Raw genomic sequence first — 19,695 nt, 5'->3', positions numbered from 1 at the left:
CTGCCTAAATAAATGCCCTTGCAGTGTCACCTGGATACAGTTGTTCTTCATTTATTATTTATTACCAGGTGAGTGTTAGAGTTAGTAGAAATTTTTTAAACAAAACCAAATCTTTTTGTTCCAAAAATGTCCCTTTTTCTTAATCAAAACTATTCACCAATTGTCCACACTTTCAGCATTTGAATTTTTCATGATTCGCTACATTAAAAATTTCAATCAACATTTTTGGTGTCATTTTCAGCATACTGTTTTTCCATTTTAAAGAGTTCAGTCAAGATCAACGAGCCATTGTACTAGGTACCAACACCGGAGTTAAAGATAGTCTCCGCCCTGAGTTTATAATCTAATTAGCTTGTCCTACACGGCTCTGATGTAGGATGCAGCTATGTGGTGTTAAAGAGCTGCCATGTTCCACTCCAGAGATGGCTGCATTGCAAGTGATGGGTAAATGTGTAAAATGTTGTGTGCTCCTTCAGGATGAAAGCTACTAGCTACAGCTACTTGTTTCTGTGGTTTTGTTTGGACAGCACTAAGCATGCTGATGTTGCTCAAAAGACTATCGTTTGTTGCTTCTAGAGCCCAGGCACTATGCTCGGCACTGTGTAGCAGACAGGAATGCTCATTCAAAACATTGCTAAAATAAAAGTGGTCAAATTTAATCAATGAGTTTTGTGATATTTAAATAATTCGTCATTCGAATATTTTTCATTAGCCACTTGTTTTAAGGGTGAATATTTACAAAGATATACCAGTATAGCTATTTTATTTCAAGTACAAAGTGTTCCATTAGTTAAAAGCATCATTAAGCAGATTGTGAGCTCTTTGGATCAGCGACAGTGTCTTCTACACATGAGGACAGCACCTAGCACATTATATAAATATTAATAAATACATTAATAATAAATTATGGGGATTCCCAAAATAGAAATAATAAATCATGATAATATTAGATGTTCACTGCCAGCATGTCTAGGTGGCTGAGCCTTGCACAATGTGCCTCTTCGTTTTACCAGGCTGATCCATTTGCTAATTTCCTTTGTCTTCAGCTAAAATATGAATCTCTGTTGTGTTCGGTTTTTTGGTGAGTAGCTTCTTTTCTAGTCAATGTGGTAGAGTAAGACAAAAGGTGGCTGCTCCTCTACCCTGGGGATTACAGTAGCTGCTGATGCCAATGATGAGTCAGAGTGTTTGGTGCTGATGTTGCTGCCATTTCATCAGCTCTGTGATCCCCAGCATCCCCTATTCACCAGCTCTCCATCTTTACAACCCTGGGCATCTCTGCGACTGAAGTCCACGCTGGAGGAAGGGCTGCGATTCTTCTGTCGGCAGGGAAATGAAACCTCTTCTCTGGAGCTAGCCGGGTGCCCTTGAGGACTATCCCCTTTGGAGGCACAGAATAATAGCGCCTACGAAGCCTTCTAGCATCGGATTGTTTTTTTGTTTTAATCAAGATCGGACTTCCTGAGCCTGGAGGCTTTGATCTTCCTGTATGCAGGGTGGATTCTGTTTGGGTGAGGGGTACCGAAGAGGGGGATTCAGAACCTTTTCTTGGAGTCCTTCCTTGCTGACCTGGATTTAGGCTGCTGAGTTATAGCTCTAGATATTTGTGTTAACACAGCGAGAGGGAAAAAAAGGTTGGAGCCCTTGAATGAGAGCTGGAAATTCAACCCAACCCCCTTTTCTGCTTTTGTAACTAGGCCAGCCATTGCCAAGTTCTTTTCAATGAATTACAAAAGCATTTCTCTGCAATTGCAAAGGGAAATACGGATCAGTAGCAAAATGCATGTCGGATCCTGATTAAAAAAGCAAAACAACAAGGTGGCGAAGAGGGAAATCTAGGCGGGTTTGGGGCAAAATGGAGACCATCTGACCTTTGCATTTCCAGCAGAGACATCTTGCGTGTGTGTTGCAGAACTGGAGGCAGAGGCGGGGGTGCAATCCTGCCACCCGCATCTCCCTCGGGAAGATTTCCCAGCAGCCAGAAACCATGACTGGCCAGGGGAAGAGCGATCCCACGCATTCTGAAGGTTTCCCTGATACCCACCTTCCACGCAGACCTGCCCTTGTAGTGCTTGTATTTCTCTCCTAAATAAGAGATCCAGAACCTAGCAGCAGCGGTGAGACTGAGCCGCCCTCTGGTGGGCAGTGCGGGCGAGGCAGCGCGCCCTCTGGTGGGCAGTGTCCCTACAGCGCCCTCTGCTGGGTGCCTCCCTTGGACCCGGCTGCAGGACTGTGAGCAGAACCGCTGGGCACCTGCTGGCCGCAGAGCCTCCCTCGCATCCGCGCAGGGCTCGGCATGGGCTGCGTGGAGCGTGCCTGGTACTAGGCGCTTTGCAAAGGCTGCATTGCACCAGGCGAGCCCTGGGCGCAGCGCTCAGCGAGGCCAGACCTGGGCGCAGGGGCGAGCCGCTGGGGATAAGCATGGAAGCGATTTGGCTCTACCAGTTCCGCCTGATCGTGATCGGAGACTCCACCGTGGGCAAATCCTGCCTGATCCGCCGCTTCACCGAGGGGCGCTTCGCCCAGGTCTCGGACCCCACGGTGGGCGTGGATTTCTTCTCCCGGCTGGTGGAGATTGAGCCGGGGAAACGGATCAAGCTGCAGATCTGGGACACGGCCGGGCAGGAGCGATTCAGGTGAGAGGAGGGGCGGTGGGGTCTGTGCCCGCCCGAGCGCCGCTGGCTCGGGGAAGCGAGCTCGCCTGGGGCTGGTTTGCAGCCCGCCGGGGTGGCTCAGTTAATGCCCTGGCTGGCCGTGGTGCTGGGGTAGCGATCGAGCCTCCTGGCCGCGCAGTGCGGGCTGCAGGGGCGGCCCGGGGGAGAGGAGCCAGCCCGCTCCAGGCGACAGAGCAAAGCTGGAGCCAACCCGCGGGCCTGGCTCAGGGCCCTTCGCCCGCACCCAGCGCGGTGTAGCTCCCCGAGACCGGCCTGGCTTCAGCCGGTGCCTCCCGGAGGCTGAGCTGGAGGAGGGCGAGGTGATAGAAGCACCTAGTGTGGGACCCAACAGCGCCTGTGTTCAAGGCAGCGCCCACAGGCTGCAGGGGCCGCATCCCAGGTCTCCCTCTTTCCTTGTGACCGGACGCGGGCCTGGGCAACCATCTGACACTGGAGCAGGGAAGGCAGCAAGACCCGCCCGGGCTAGAGCAAATCTAATTGGCCTGTCTGTAGCACCCATCAGATCTGCCCCAGGGCTCGCCCCTCACTACACTGCAACCCTCAGACACCTGGACAAGGAGAAAATGCTGGTCCTTGGTTGTTGGGCCGGAGAGCAGAGCTGGCTTTTCAAGTGTGTTAGGTGGAGGGAATCTGGATTTTCCCCTTTGGCTGGGGGTGTTTTCCAGCCCAGAGTGAATGAAATTAGCTAGCAGCTGTTCACCTTTTTCTGTGAGGCCTTTGCCTTTTGCACAAAGAACTAGGTGGGTTTCCATTCAATGAGCCTGCTCTGGTTTTTGATGCAACAGAACAATACCTTCAAACCTCAGAGGTGGAATGAATGAAATTGAAAGAGTTAGTACAATTCTGATTAGAAAAAACATCATTGTTAATATGTGAAGGTTGAGAAATCAGGCCCTTGGAAGCCAGAAAAATGCAGTTAATGCTTATGCCTTGAAATATGGTCACTCGATGTCATTATGAATTATTTGTCCATTGATACTATTTTATGCAAACTGGAATTCTAAACAGTCTTTCAAGCAGCAAGATGTAGCACCATACATATCCTCTTCAGACTTGATTTGTATGTATCTGTGCAATATACTGAGCAAGCCAAAATTATAAATTGTAACACAGAGACCGAGATGTAGTTCCATTTAGAGCCAAATCCTAGTTGCTTTGTTCACGTCTGACTCCTGCTGAAGTCAATGGCACAGAGAAGATTTCGTCTTTAATTTTCTGCTGAGCCCAAAAAGATGTAGTAGGCAAAATACACATTCTGAGCGTGTATTAACGTCTGCCCAAGTTATACAGAAGCACACAGCTTCTCTCTGTACCACGGAGGATGAATGGAAGATTTTGAAACATAACAAGGCTTGTTTGCCTCCCACTGGCCCAAGTGAAAATAAATCAAAACAGATCTCTGCGTGTTAGCTATGGGAACAGGCATAAATATTCACCAAGCAGAGAAAGTCAAGGCAAATTCATTGCAAATTGTTACCTTCTTCACATCAAAAATGCAGTTTATGCAGGAAGGTGAAGGAAGAACATGGAAAAGGCTGGGGTAAAGAAACAGCAGACAAGCGTTTCAAACATGGTTGCCTAAAGTTAGGTTCCTAAGGCCTTAGCTGAGGCATCTAAATATGCAACCGGATTGTCAAAAGTGCAGCAGCTCCATTGAAGGCTCTAGGCTATGGGATGGAGATCAACCAGGCCAGTTCAAGGATTTTAGGCTGACTGTGAATAACAGTTACATATAGGGAGAGTACTGTGGTAGCGTGCCTCACAGCCTCTAGCACTGAATACTGAATGGGGACTAGTAATTTAAGAGACTAATTGGTAGCAAACTTGACTTCATTAGCAAAGAAAAGGACAATATGGGGGGATAGCCACGGGATTCACTGCAGAACCATGTGGTAAATTGCAGCCATGTGATAATTGTATTTATCATATCTCTTTCACCTGTGCTCTGCTGACTCATCCAACTCCCTAGTGGGCCACTTTCATCCTTCCAAACCTCCGAGCAGCTTCAAAAAGCTGCCATTTTTTGTTAACCTGATTCAGAAACATTTCAGTAGCTGAATCCCTCCCTCCATTTGCTCAGATGATACTGGCTCTGGCCCGGGATGGACAATGTTCAGTCCTTAGCTAGTGACATGTTTAAGGTCTAATATCTTGCATTCATTCAGGGCTAGAAACACCAGATTTATACCACTGGGAGAGGGCAGTTCCCAGCTTTCAGTTGATACAGACTCTATCCTTAGAGCTTGGAATGTAAAGGTGACCTGTTCAGAAATTTTTTAAAAATGAGCTTATGCCACTGTGTGCCCACCCCCATGCTTTATGCTGCATAAAGAAGGCTTGAAAGATTTTCCCCTACAAAATTTTTTCCGTGCTTTAAAGCCTTAGAAATAGTGGGAATACTGAGGCTACTTACCCCTTGTTTTACGCACACCTTGAATGCTAGATGGGGGCAAATTACACCACTCAGTTACTTGTCCCCTGATTCTAGCCCATTTACAGCTACTGCTGTTCCACCCATTTGGACCAGGTCTTAATTTGGCCCAGCGATTCTAAATCTTGATTAGCTTCTCTTAGGGTGACCAGACAGCAAATGTGAAAAATCGGGACGGGGGTGGGGGGTAATAGGAGCCTATATAAGAAAAAAACCCCAAAATCGGGACTGCCCCTATAAAATCAGGACATCTGGTCATCCTAGCTTCTCTGCCTGTTCTGCTCTACACCTGAGCAGGAGACTCACAGCTGGAGTCCATCGCTGATTGAATCTTTCCCTTCTCCTGTAAGTGGCTGGAAGGCTGCCTGATAGAATTAGACAGCTGGGCTGCAGGTGACCACACAAATCTTCACATAACACAGGTTGCAAAGTCTTTTGTTCTTGTTAACGTTACCCAATCGCTTGGCCTTCAGCAGTACATTCAAGGCAAGAAGACATGAAATCACAGAATTACAGACATTTGGGACAGCAAACCAGCTAGGTCCACGCTGGGTAAGACTGGTCTCCACAGCATATTGTGTGTCCCACAGACCATGTTGTTTTGGGCCCTGGTTCAGCAAAGCACTTGAGCACGTGCTTAACTTTGACTGAGCCACAGACTTCAGTGGAGTTGCACCTGATTTACATCAGAATAACTGAGATCAGAATCAGATCCAGGAAGATCATTCCAGGATGCTGGAAGTATCCCTAACTCTAACCCAGGGGTCTCAAACATGCGGCCCGCGGGGTTATTTTCTGCAGCCCGCGAGCTCCTTGCGGCCCCCCAGCCCTCCCCCAGTGTTTACCCAGGCTCCCTGCCTGCCTGTCTGCCCTGCCCCCGCGCCGCTCCGGGAAGCCGACGGAACCTGGGGAAAGAGGGGCGCAGGGGTGTGTGTGGCTGTTGCTTCAGGCACCGCCCCCAGCAGCTCCCATTGGCCGCGAATGGGGAACCGCGGCCAATGGGAGCTGCTGGGGGCGGTGTCTGAAGCAACAGCCACACACATGCCTGCGCCCCTCCTTCCCCAGGTTCCGTCGGCTTCCCTGAGCGACGTGGGGGCAGGGCAGACAGGCAGGCAGGGAGCCTGCCCTGCCCCCGGTGCGCGTCGGGCCGGAGCCCACCCCCCGAATCCCTCCTGCAGCCGAACCCCCTGCCCTGAGCCCCCTGCCGCACCCTGCACCCTGACCCCCTGCTGCACCCCTTACCCCTCCTGCACCCCACACCCCAACTCCCTGCCCTGAGCCCCCGCCACACCCCTGGGGGCAGGGAAGGGGCAGAGTTGGGGTGGGGATTTCAGGGAAAGGGTTGGAATGGGGGCAGGGAAGGGGTGGGAAGAGGCGGGGCAGGGGTGGGGCCTCATGGAAGGGGTGGAGTGGGGGCGGGGCTGAGGGCGGCAGGGGGGAGGTGTCAGTAAATGCGGCCCTCAGGCCAATGTACTAGTCCTCATGTGGCCCTCGTGGTCATTTGAGTGTGAGACCCCTGCTCTAACCCTAATCCAGGTCCAGGAACAGCACAGCTACAAAACAGGAGGAAATAACCCAGTAGCCACAGCTGTGAGATCAAAGCAAGCTTATTTTCACCTGTGTCTTTAACACTACTTTAGAATTACTTTTTCCATGTAAGCAAACAATGAAATTGCTGTAGCGACGACATAGAAGCTGGGGTTGGCAGGGGGTGTGTCCATGAAAGGGCATCTCAAGAAGTAGTTCAACCTATGAAAAAATGTTTGGGAGCTAGTGCAGTATTGCCCTACACTACCATGAGTGTGCTAGCGTATTTCACTGGTACTAGCTTTCATAGGCAAGCCTGAAAAGTCTCAGAGTAGCAGCCGTGTTAGTCTGTATCTGCAAAAAGAACAGGAGTACTTGTGGCACCTTAGAGACTAACAAATTTATTTGAGCATAAGCTTTCGTGGGCATCCGAAGAAGTGGGCTGTAGCCCACGAAAGCTTATGCTCAAATAAATTTGTTAGTCTCTAAGGTGCCACAAGTACTCCTGAAAAGTCTGTGTCCCAGGGAGAAGAAATTCGAGCAAACAGATTTTAGAAACCTCCATAATGTTGTAAAAATAGTATATAGTACTCGTATATAGTGACATCACAGTTTTAAAAGAGACCTTTAAAGGAGCAAAAAGAAAAATGGACTCATGCCTGAGTTTTTCATTCTTGATACCATACAAAGAAGATCTGGAAAAGGGAGTTCAGTGGTTTTTTTAATATTGATTTTTTTCCTGATGCTATTTACATTAGAAATTCGGGTCTTTGTCCATCCTGGCTAGACTATGGAGGCAGGAGAACTCTTTCTTCATCCTAACAATAACTCTGCCTGACTCTTAACCAGTGAAATGATGACAGCTCCAGAGGCTGAAAGATGAGCAATGGGGAGGGGAAATGATTTTTGTCTGACCGTACGAAATGCTTCATTTTGGTTTTGGTTTTATTATTGCTTCTCTCATGCCAAACCTTTTGGAAAAAGGGCATCTTGCTTAAAGATTGAATCCTCCCCTCCCCAGACGTGTCCTGCTCTTTCAACAAAGGTGGGAGGCCTCACCATCCGTATGATCTGAGACCCCACCCCTCCCGGTGTTTAACGTACGTCCTAGTAAATATTTCTAAGGCACCTCTTGCATCACTGGTGAGTTTGCCCCAGAGAGAAGAGGGGCCATGGCTAAAGCACTGAATACACTAGGAAGCAGTATGCGCTGTGCAGTGTAGGGGGAGAACTTAAAGGCTCCAGAACCTGGCTAGATAGCAATCACCCAGATATTCAGAGCTGCTTGTGTCTTGGAGCCAGAGGCTTGGGAGGGCATTGATTATCTATAGCACAGGCAAGAAATCCTTCTTCTTCCGTATTCTCTTCTCTCTCTGCCCTGTGGCTCTTCTACCATCACGCTACAGGGATAGCTCAGTAGTTTGAGCATTGGTTTGCTAAACCCAGGGTTGTGAGTTCAATCCTTGAGAGAGCCACTTAGGGATCGGGGGCAAAATCAGTACTTGGTCCTGCTAGTGAAGGCAGGGGGCTGGACTCAATAACCTTTTGGGGTCCCTTCCAGTTCTATGAGATAGGTATATCTCCATATATTTATTTACAGCAGTGCTGCTTGCTGTTGATAAAGCAAAACTTGGGCGCCCCAAATAGTCATTTGTGGGGCAATTTCTCTGGATACACAAAGATTTTGCAGGACCCACCGACCCCTCACTATGATTCTGGTTGCTCTAGATTGAGAAATCGGTTCCTGTGCCATGATAAAAGAGCAGCAATACGTTCCATCATGAAATAGGAGGATCCCACAAAGGAAAGAGAGTTCAGGAGCATGACCTCCTCCAGGGAGAAATGTATACTTCCTTCTGGATTGACAATGAATCCCTTAACCTGCACAGAAAACACCAGTCAGCAATCATTCTACAGCTTCTTTGGTATTTACTCAAGTTTAGTTGTCATCAAAATGTAAATCTGCTCAGGCTAAATTTCACGGGCTTGTTTTGTAGTACTTCAGTTTACAGCATGAATAATACACAGATTGGCGTGCTCTCACGTCATAGTTCTCGCTGCACATGCAGCTGCCCTGGCTCACAAAGCTCTTGTAAGGTGCCTCGCGGTTCCCGGCATGTTGTTTTTTGCAGCAGTGAGAACAGAGAACCTGTGAATGGTCAGACCTCAGGCATGTAAGGACACAAATCCATTGGCATTTGCTATTTTCCACTAGAAGCCTAATAGCAAAAGCACCGAAGCAAAAGCAGGTGCACAGGTGCTTGACTAAATCAGTAGAAGGATCAAGTACCTATGGCCGTAATTCAGTGGAGCTGGAAACAAAAGGAAGAGGCCTAATGCCAATCAAAATGCCCTTCTTACACTTCGTTGTATGCTTGGGATTGTTCCATCAGGCAAATCAGCCCACATGAGTGTTAATGTAGGAGCCGTTCTTTGTGGGCCTGAGCCATGTTCTCTTGGAGGCAATGGAGAGACTCCTATTTGACAGCAAAGGGAGTTGGGTCAGACTCTTGTATGCCACATATTGTACAGAAAAGAAAAACAACGCTCATGCTAGTAATGCCTGGGGACTGTAAAACACGTATAGGGGCCTTCATTTTTCATCCTCCACCTGAAAATCCAGATGCTTCAGTTACCATGGGCCAGATCCACAAAGGGGACTTAGGCTCAGCGTTGCAATGCCTAACTTTAGGTGCCCTGCTGCCCACTGGAGTCCTCAGTCCCCAGGCTCCCTAGACAATGGAGAGTCAGGAGCCTAACGATGGGAGCCAGAAGCCAACACGCTGATCAGGGAGCCACCTAAGCTAGCCAATGGGGGGAGGCCTAAGCCCTGCCCGTCAAAGGTGGCTAGGTGCCTCCCTCCACTCAGGATTCAGAGCCAGGAACCCTCTCCTGCAGTAGGTGCTTAAAGCAGGTCAGTCCTTTCTCATGAACATGTGAGGGGAAGGAGCGGGCCCCCTTTTACCCTACAGTCCACTGTTTAGAACACTCAGCCAGGGTGTGGGAAACCCTGCTTCAGTCCCCACTCTGTCTGATCCAGAGCAGGGACCTGACCCCAGGTGAGTGCCCTAACCACCAGGCTATAGGTATTCTGGGATGGTGGTTGTCCCACTTCAGGGCAACACCACCTCTATTTCCCCGTCATAGTCCACCAAGGGCACCCACTGTAGGCTTCCAGCTCCTTAGTCATCACCTCTCTTGGGCAGAGACCACATCTCTGACTATGGCCCTCCTGACTGGGATTTTTCCAGGCTGCACAGTTCCCTATCTAGCCTGTGATATCCCCAGCAAGCCAGACTGCATCACCAGGCCAACATCTACACTCTCCATTCTCTTCAAAGCCCATGAGCAGCTGTAATGGCCAGCAGTTACAAGTTACCTCACAGCTCTTTCTAAGCAAGCACATTTATTCTTAAGGTAAAAGCATTACAGAGAAAACATTAAAAACAATTCAGTTTATTAGCATGCATGTAGGTTCTTTATTAACGATCACTACCCCAATGCCAACAAGGGCTCTGGTAGGTGCCAGTCCAGCCAAACCCACCAAGGGGTTTTTTTTGTGGTTACACATTCATAACCACCTTAGCTCAGAACCAGAACAGCCATGAATAGGTCCAGCATTCCTGTGTCCAGCTTGGCCCTTTGATCTGGGAACATGTAATCAGCAGACAACGGTCCTCTCCTCAGGGCCGAGCTTCAAACGGCTGGGTTTTTGGATAACTGGACCAGGGGACTTTGCATTCTCCTCCTCCTAGTGATTCCCCAGGAAATCCATGTCATACCTATTGTCCCAAAAGCCCATTCTTGTCTGCCACATTGTTAGGGTGACCAGATGTCCCGATTTTATAGGGACAGTCCCGCTTTTTGGGGCTTTTTCTTATATAGGCTCCTATTACCCCTCACCCTGGTCCCAATTTTTCACACTTGCTGTCTGGCCACCCTACACATTGTTCAATATCGTCCTTTGATCATCCAGGCCCCGAATAATACTTAACCTTTGCATTTAATACAATGGTCTCCAAAGACACTTAAACTTAATTCAATAAGGTTTGCTGAGGATATTGCAGGAAGGGGCCATACACGTCACACCTCTCTCCTGTTGAAACTGTTCCGTGTTGTGTAAAATACTTAGCTAGCCCTTGGAGCAGGGAACTGGAACCTGGGGCTGCGGGGAGAATGCACCAACCTCATGGCTATAGAGTCATTCGTTCTTTGGCCCAATGACTGTTGAAGTATTTTATACAAAGTGAAACAGCTGCAACACAAAAGATGGAGTGAGCCCACCCCAGAATGCCCGACAGCCCCGTGGTTCGGGCACTCGCTTCCCTCTTAGGCAGACTGGGGATTTGCATTTGGGTCTTCCACCTCCCAGGTGAGTGCTCTAATCACTCCATCTCCGTCAGCAGTGGCAGAACTTCGATGGATTTACATATGCCTACGGGCAGAGACTTTAGCAGGGGAAACTTAGGTGCCCGGGAACTTTGGGTGCCTCTAGGATTAGGCAGCAACCGAGCAGTGGGTTGAGGGGCTACATTTTGAACGTAGGTGCCAAAAGCGGCAGTTAGGAGCGTAAAGGCTTCTGTTGCTCTAGCCCCATGAGTTCAAGTCTTGCAGGGCAACAAAAATTATAATGAACAAATAGTGCTGGTGCCAGCATTTGGAAAAGATTGATATTTTTGACCCCTTCCCCCCCCCCCCAAAAAGGGACAACAGTGTCAGTGGAATTTGTTCCCCATATTTTCAACCAGCATTATTATTAAACTGTATCATTGCTAACAATCAATAATATCCCTGTCCCCAACACCTTGCTTCAAGCAGGTGTTGCACCAGAGAGCGGCTGAATGTTCCTTAGCAATGTGTTGGCTGTGATGCCTCTACCACAAGCCATTACAGCAGCCGTAAGAGAATGAAAGTGCATATGTGTGTGCACATGACGCCTCTGATTTTTCACACTGTTTCTAGGGTCTAGCTTCCAACTCCACTGCAGACCTTTGAAAACATCCTCTTTGCCTTACAAAAAGCTAGAACCTGCTGAGTGCTTGGTTCCAAAAAGACCCCTTTTAGTACAGTGGCTCTAAACATGAAGTGACTTGATCATGGTGTAGCTGGGGAAGAGATTTCTGAGATGGCAGACAAAGGCACAGCATGATCCAATTACTGAAAGCTGAAGCTACACAAATTCAGAGTAGAAATAAGGCAGTAATTTTTAACAGTGAGGGAGACTAACCATTGGAACAACCTATCAAAGGAAGTAGTGCATTCTCTGTCATTTGAAGTCTGTAAGTCAATACTGGCTGTCTTTCTAAAAGAGATGTTATAGTTCAAAGAGAAGTTGTGGGTTTGAAGCAGAAATTATCAGGTGAAATTCTTTTGGCCTGTTATGCAGGAGGTCAGCCTACACGATCATAATGACCCCTTCTTGCCTATAAATCTTTGAACCCAGCTACCTGCTAGCAAATAGAGCTGGTCAAAAATGTTTGGGAAAATGAAAATTTCAACCACCACCAACAAAAGGACAAAACTTGCCCCCAAAATGTTCAACTTCTAAAATGATCTTTACTTTCTTGTTGGGCGGGGGGGGTTCTTTTTCAGATCCATCACCAGAGCCTACTACAGAAACTCAGTAGGCGGGCTCCTCTTATTTGACATTACAAACCGCAGGTCCTTCCAGAACGTCCACGAGTGGCTAGAAGAGACAAAGGTGCACGTCCAGCCCTACCAGATTGTCTTCGTTCTGGTAGGTCACAAATGCGACCTTGACACACAGCGGCAAGTTACTAGACACGAGGCTGAGAAACTGGCCGCTGCCTATGGCATGAAGTACATTGAGACATCTGCTCGGGATGCCATTAACGTGGAGAAGGCCTTCACTGATCTGACTCGAGATATATACGAGCTTGTTAAAAGGGGGGAAATTTCGATCCAGGAGGGCTGGGAAGGGGTAAAGAGTGGGTTTGTCCCGAACGTCGTGCACTCTTCCGAAGAGGTGGTGAAATCAGATAGGAGATGCTTGTGCTAATCACGTCTAGTGAAAAAAGCTATGATGAACTCTACTAATCAAACATACTCTATTAAGTGAACTCAGTGTGATGGAAAGGGATTGTAACACTAGCATGGTGAATGGCCTCACACATTGTTTTGGACACCAGAGGAACAGAACCAGGAAAGAAATGGTCAGTTCCAAATAATCTCTTTCAGAACTGGGGGCGGGGGCTACAAACCTATGTGAGAATGAACAAAGGTGCATGTTTATGTTATAGGAGACGGGAGGCATAAGAACAAGAGAGGATCTGAATGAGATGGTACAGAACAGGGAATTTTACATGTACTGTTTTTCTATGCCATGTGTTGAAGCCACAGTCTGAACAGTCTATTAATACAACACACACGAGAGGAGAGAGAAAATCTTGGTTTGCATCAACAATTTATTTCCAGGAAGATTAGAATATAGTGCGGTTTCCATTCATGAATGTTACTTCCAGGGTTAACTCAAAAGAAACATATTTTACAGATGTGGCACACACACTTTTGGGGCTTAATGTTCTTGTACCTCGTTAAAACATAGACTAAGACTATAATATGGTACTTTAAAAGGAAAATAAGGGTTATTTTATTGATAATTAAAACTTAAGCATCACCATCCCCCTGAAGAGGGGTGTTTTCCTTGCCCTGCCTAGCTGAGACTAAGGGCCAAGTCCAGCATAACAGCTCCAATTATCATTATCGGATGAATTTATAAATACTTATTATCTCTCTACATGATTGTAGTAGAAGTACCTCGACTATATGGATTTCCAATATAATTAACAGATCAGGAGTATAAAGCTTCCTAAGTGTATCCTCAGATCCAGTATCTCACAGATGGGTCATGGCAACCAGTGATTAGCAGTCAGGTGGGAAATGCAGATATTTCTGTCTTACTGTCAGAAGTAGAGTGACGTTGGCAGCATTTCACTGTAAACTTACATTGCTCCTTAGGAAAAAAGGAAAGAACAAAAGAAAACTAAAGAAGATTTAAATCAAGAGCATCATACATCCCGGAAGGTGGGGTTTTCTTTTAAAGAACAAGGGGAAGAGCTGGTTCCAGTACTGAAAGCAGTGGCTAGTGGCAGCATTTTCTGCTCTTATTGTGTTGCTTTCTTTACTGGCATCTGGGGAAGGAGAGAAATAGGAAGTGGAAGGAGGGGTATAGAGATGAAGTGTCTGAGAGGGTGAAAAGGGAAGAAGAGAGAAGCATAGGAGAAAATGTCTTCTCTTTGTTTTATTTATATTCTACCCAAGATGGGGCCTACACCGGGCAGGTAGCTGACTTACAAAGGCTATAACTAAGTGTCCATTTTCTGGGAACACCATCTACCATTTCAGCTTTGCTTCGTGTAAGTACTGTATTGACTAAAGCTTTTGGAATGCAGAAGGGTAACAATGCGCCTGTATTGTGCTGAGGAGGATCAACATGTTAGCAAAACATACAGTGACATTTATTCAAATTTGCGAGCTTTACAAGCCAAACTGTTAATTTGGTTATGAGGGATTAGGCAAACCACATAAGAGATCCAGCATTTGAATACAGGCCTCCAGGTAGACAAGAATAAAGTACTTCTAATTGCTCCTCTAAGGTACCATGTTCCATAAGAGTATGATTTCTGACAAGTTGAATCTGTCTCTCTTCAGATCCATTCTTGTATTTTGTACCATTTGAGCCTGACTGTATCATAAAAATAACAAGACCATTGCTTAGGTATGAAAGCTGTAAAAAATTAAAATGAATAATATTTTACCTTTAAATTTTCTAGTAACATTTGCAATCCTTGAGCTCAGCGGGTGAGAGCAAACATGGTATGCCACTGTGAATTCATAGGCAGCAAACGTAGATCCAGAGGATATTGAAATGGGGGTTGGCTGCGGGAAATGATACAGACTTTTACTTCTGAGTACCAATGGTCAATCTTGATTAGGTCACAATTGTATTCAGTTTGCTGGCCTAACTCTAAGACCCCCATTCAACTCCCACTGAAGTCCATGGAAGCCTTTCCAATGATTTCAAGAGAAGGTAGATATGGCCCTCAGTCTGCCGTGTGCATTACAAAACCTCTTTCTTGAATGGCTCAATTTGGCATGATTGGGAATCTTGGCTCAGGAGAGACCTACAACAACATGGGTATTGCAGGCGATCCCCCCTCAGCTTGCACTGACGTCAGCGAGAACTGAGGGGCATTGGTGGAGTGTGGTGAGGCACATGCAGCATTTACCCGGAGTTGTCAGTCTCTCACCTTCACGAACAAGAGCAGCCATATTTAAAAGGGTCCAATGTTTATGTACCTTTATTCACTGAATGGAAAATATGCCAAGCTACCATTTTAGCCTTTCAAGGCTGAGTCAGCTCTAAAGTGGTCTCAGATTTTCTAGTTTAAACAACAATCTGTCTTAAATGTAGAGACTTTGGTTTAATCAAGTAATACTCTGTGAACATAGATGGAAGTAAAACTTTTGGGGCCTATCATGTTTCCTGTATCACCAAAGTCTCATGAGCCAGCATAGCAGGACCTCACTGATGGGGGAAATGATTGAGCTTTTCCCTGCATTTCCTTTTTTTTTTTTTTTTAAATGATACAGAAAATCTACATTTCAGTTAGTGGGGTTGGGTTTTTAGTATTTAAATATAAAATTTAGAAAAATCATAAAGCTTGTTCAGGCTTTGAGTAAACCTTGAATTTGTATTGTAAGTATAGTTCAAAAAAAGTACAGTATGAGAAAAAATCTGTGCTGTCTGAAACTAACTACTTAAAAATAATGAAACAAAAGGAAGTGGTTAATATTGAATAAAAGATCATTGTGTACACCTGTTTTCTAATTCCTTGCATTTTCTAGGCCGCTTATAAAAACAAATAGACAATGTAATACAGTCATGTGTATAAGTCTGGGCTGTTTTTTCTTTTTCTAAAATGAAAAACCTTATAGGCTTTGATAAACATTCTTTTCTAACAACTGGTTTTAGTGCTTTGACTACTGCAAGAGGCATTAGAGAAATCAGATGGTGGTACCATTCAAAAGAAACATCCAGGAGTTTTTACTCTAGGACAAAGGAAAACAAAACTTTTTGTGGTACAGGTCACAGATTAAAAACAATCTGCATGTTGGACTGGAATTTCTCAGAACCTCCAGAATAAAGTATACTGTACACTTTTCCTTGCTTTCTGTTATGCACTGTAATGAAATGTGAAAACCCCCCGCTGTATTTAGCTGTATGTGAATGAAACATGCTTGTATTTAGCAAAATTGTTAATGTGATTATGTGAAATTCAAATCTTGTAAAGAAAAACTTGTGTTTTTTCCTTCCCCCGCACTCCCATTCTTCATCAGTAAGCCATCTAGTAACTCTGTACTTCTACACAGCAACCATGACTGAAAATCCAATACCAACTAATAAACAACATGCACTCTGTTTACAACAAATCTACCATGCATTTTCTCTAATCATGCCTGTTTTGGTGGCCACTATTTAAGATGCGCTCATTGTTCTTGTGAAAGAATCCTAGGAAAATCAATAGGGGTCTATCAAAAGTCAATAGAGCTCTACAAGAATTATTCTAAAAACCCAATGGATTTTTTTTTAAAGTAATTCAGTGCTTCACAGCCAGTGACAGTTACAGTCATTATTCAAAATATTAAAGCAACCTAGGCCAGATCCTCAGCTGGTGTAACTTGTCCTAGCTCCACTGAGTTCAGTGAAGCTAGAATACATGCTACCAGCTGCTGATCTGGCCCCATATAAAGCAAAGCGAACTTAAAGAGCCTATAATATGAGAATAAGACTAAATAGCCAGAATCTGCAGTTAGACCATCTGTAGGTTTTTTCCTTCAAAACACCATTATTTAGTATTTAGGATTTGCAATCAAATCCTAAAGAATGGTTTAAAAACAAAAACCAGAGCAAGGCTATCCTTATCTGTAGGTTGTATGCATGAGGATATATTCCATCGTTCAGAGACCAGTTGAATGGGGAGCGGTTCAGAAACCCATTAGCAGGTCCATGTTTAGCGGCGAGACATATATGTAAAGGTTTCAATCTCTTTTCAGGTTGGCCCTGCACCATGAACAGAATGGCTCTGCTTGCTCATTATGCTCAAAACAGCAATTCTCAGGATTGCGTGTTAGGTGCAACTAGTGGGGATACTGTTTGGGTTTTATTGCTGATCCCTCTCTACTCCAAAGCACTAGCTGCTAATAGTTTTGCTGGCTTGTAAACGTTTCGTTTGACTTTTTACTGGGCACGGTGAAGAAATGCAATCACTACCTGGAAGCCATCCAAAAGAGAACAGCTTTGCAACAGGCTTTAGGCAGAAATTCCCGATGTGAGACTCATACTAATTCACCTTGGGGGAGAGGGTGCCGGGGAAAAACAGTGGAAAACTGCATGGGCCTGCAGTTGCCCCTCACTAGAAACATTCTTATGTGATTCCTTCACACTTTTTGGGCAGCCCCCAACCACGAGCAACAATCCACTAGCCCCTTTCTTGTCTACTGCTGCATTCAGCATAGAGAAGGAGCAAACGGAGTCTGGCACAGAGACATGAGCCAAGCCTGAGCATGCGCAGCTGGGAGTGACTGGGGCAATGGGGCTAGGAAAGCAGAAAGAAAACAGCAGAACCCTTCTAATCCCATTAGCGGTAATTACCCTGTTCCAATGGCCAACACACTCCCATTCTATGTACTCACTTCTTCTCTCGCATCAACTAGCCTCTTAAAGCTAGAGGTAGGCAACTAATTCCTAAGAGTTTATCCAACCAATTTTACCCCATCTCTGCTAATTCATTCACCATGTCTCAACAGATATCATCTGCAAATGCTGTGCACCAAATTCCAGCAGGTAATTCTTGAGAGATGGCTTTTAGGGGACCAGCCTGGCACAAGCATTCACAAGTCACACTATGAGGGTAGTTCTGAATGGACCTGGGGAGAGAGTCAAGGAGGGTGGGGAAACAACAAGATTCCTTTCCCCCTCTCCCAGCCCCTGAAGAGGCAGTCACTTGCTAGGAGGCTGGACAGGAAGCAGTGAGGGCAGTGGCTCCTGAGCTGCCTGCACCATTTAGCGTCACATGCTCTTCTCAAGGATCACATAGGTACCACAGGCCACCACAAAATCCTTGCTGCCCTGTCCCAGCGCCACCGCTGATATGGATCTCTCTGGCAAGTACAAGGGAGAGGGAGAAGAGCTAAGCAGAATAGCCGTCAGTAGTCCTGGTTTGACTGCCAACTTTCAAACCCAGGTCAAGGAACTGCTGCCCCTGGCCTAGACAGCAAGCTGATGAGCAATTTCCTGCCCCCGTGGCATGGGCTGCTTCTCTCTATCGGAGGCAGTTTGCTCCCAGCTCTGGTCCTCTGCTGATTGCTCTAGAGCAGGGGTCGGCAACCTTTCAGAAGCGATGTGCCGAGTCTTCATTTGTTCACTCTAATTTAAGGTTTCACGTGCCAGTAATACATTTTAACGTTTTTAGAAGGTCTCTTTCTATAAGGCTATAATATATAACTAAACTATTGTTGTATGTAAAGTAAATAAGGGTTTTAAATGTTTAAGAAGCTTCATTTAAAATTAAATTAAAATGCAGAGCCCCCTGGACTGATGGCCAGGACCCAGGCAGTGTGAGTGCCACTGAAAATCAGCTCGCGTGCCGCCTTCGGCATGCGTGCCAGAGGTTGCCTACCCCTGCTCTAGAGCCACTCTCAGGCTACCAGATTATCAGCAGTGTGAAGCTGGGAGCTACTCAGCTGGGAGCATTCAGCAGAGAAGCCTGCATTCTGGGGACAAAAAGTCAGTCACCAGGATGTGCCAAGCATGACATGAGGAAGCCAGGGGGGAAGGAAAGGGAAGCACCAAGGAGAGCAACAATGTCTGAAACCTACTAGCTGAGCCTGCCGAGAGGGGTAGTGTGTGTCCTGGTGAATTTTAAGATCACAACTTAGAGGTCATTGTAATCTTCTATATAACACAGGCTGTAGAATTTCACCTAGTAATTCCTGTCAGTTATTTTCTCTGCTTTCTCCTTTCACTTTCACATAGAACTATTACCCCAAACTCCACAGCCTACTCACCCACAGGACTGTGCTACCAGGCCCAAGATCTCCCGATTTATTGAAATAATTGTCCCTGGCAGAACTTTCACGTGGAAGAAAACTCTTCAGTTAGTCTTTGGCAAAACCGAAAGGGAAGGAGTGGAGGGAATGAGGGATCTGGAAGAGAAATGAGAAACTGCTGCCTTCAAGGTGCAAAAGAAGAAAATCAGTTGAGAAGGTGAAGCAAAACACGCCAGGTACAGAGAAAAGAAAAAGGACAAGAAACAGGTAAGATGCAGTAACTGGTGCAATACCTATGGCATGCCCAGGTACAGATCACAAATATGGGTCTCGATCTTAGAAAGGTTAGGAACTAGATAATTTAGATCAGGCTCTCACTGGATACTCAGGTATATATATTTAACTTTTGTGCTCTTTTAGTAAGAAAGTGGGGTCTCTAGTGTCTATTTTCACTAGTCTCGTCAGTGACCTTCTAGAGCAGAGGTGGGCAAACTACGGCGCGGGCCACATCCAGCCCATGGGACCCTCCTGCCCGGCCCCTGAGCTCCTGGCCCAGGAGGCTCGCCCCTGGCCCCTCCCCTGCAATTCCCCCTCGCCGCCGCTGACGCAATGCTCTGGGCAGTGGGGCTGTGAGCTCCTGGTCTCTGTGCTGCGCGGCGGTGGTGTGGCCCGGCTCCAGCGCTGCCAGCCACCCGTGCTCCAGGCAGCGCGGTAAGGGAGCAGGGAGAGGGTTGGATAGAGGGCAGGGGAGCTTGGGGTGGTGGTCAGGGGGCGGGGGTGTGGATAGGGGTCAGGGCAGGAGAACAGGGGTGTTGAATGGGGGCAGGGGTCCCGGGGGGGCAGTCAGGAAGGAGGGGGGGGGTCAGATGGGACAGCAGGGAGCAGTCAGGGGACAGAGAGAAGAGGTGGTTGGATGGGGAAGGAGTCCCGGGGGGGGCATCAGGAATGAGAGATAGGGTTGGATGGGGTGGTGGGAGTTCTGGGGGGCAG

At 46.7% G+C, this 19,695-nt stretch overlaps 1 protein-coding gene across 1 annotated transcript; it reads left to right on the top strand.

Moving 5' to 3' along the window:
- The first annotated feature begins 2,421 nt into the window (after nucleotides 1–2,421).
- RAB39B (RAB39B, member RAS oncogene family) lies at nucleotides 2,422–12,652 on the top strand. Its single transcript, XM_065410983.1, has 2 exons — nucleotides 2,422–2,636; nucleotides 12,226–12,652. Exons 1-2 carry the CDS (start codon nucleotides 2,422–2,424, stop codon nucleotides 12,650–12,652), a joined length of 642 nt encoding a protein of 213 aa, XP_065267055.1.
- The last annotated feature ends 7,043 nt before the right edge of the window (nucleotides 12,653–19,695 follow it).

Source organism: Emys orbicularis, chromosome 9, assembly GCF_028017835.1.
Source record: "Emys orbicularis isolate rEmyOrb1 chromosome 9, rEmyOrb1.hap1, whole genome shotgun sequence".
Lineage (NCBI taxonomy): Eukaryota > Metazoa > Chordata > Testudines > Emydidae > Emys > Emys orbicularis.
This window is presented reverse-complemented; position numbering and strand designations above follow the sequence as displayed.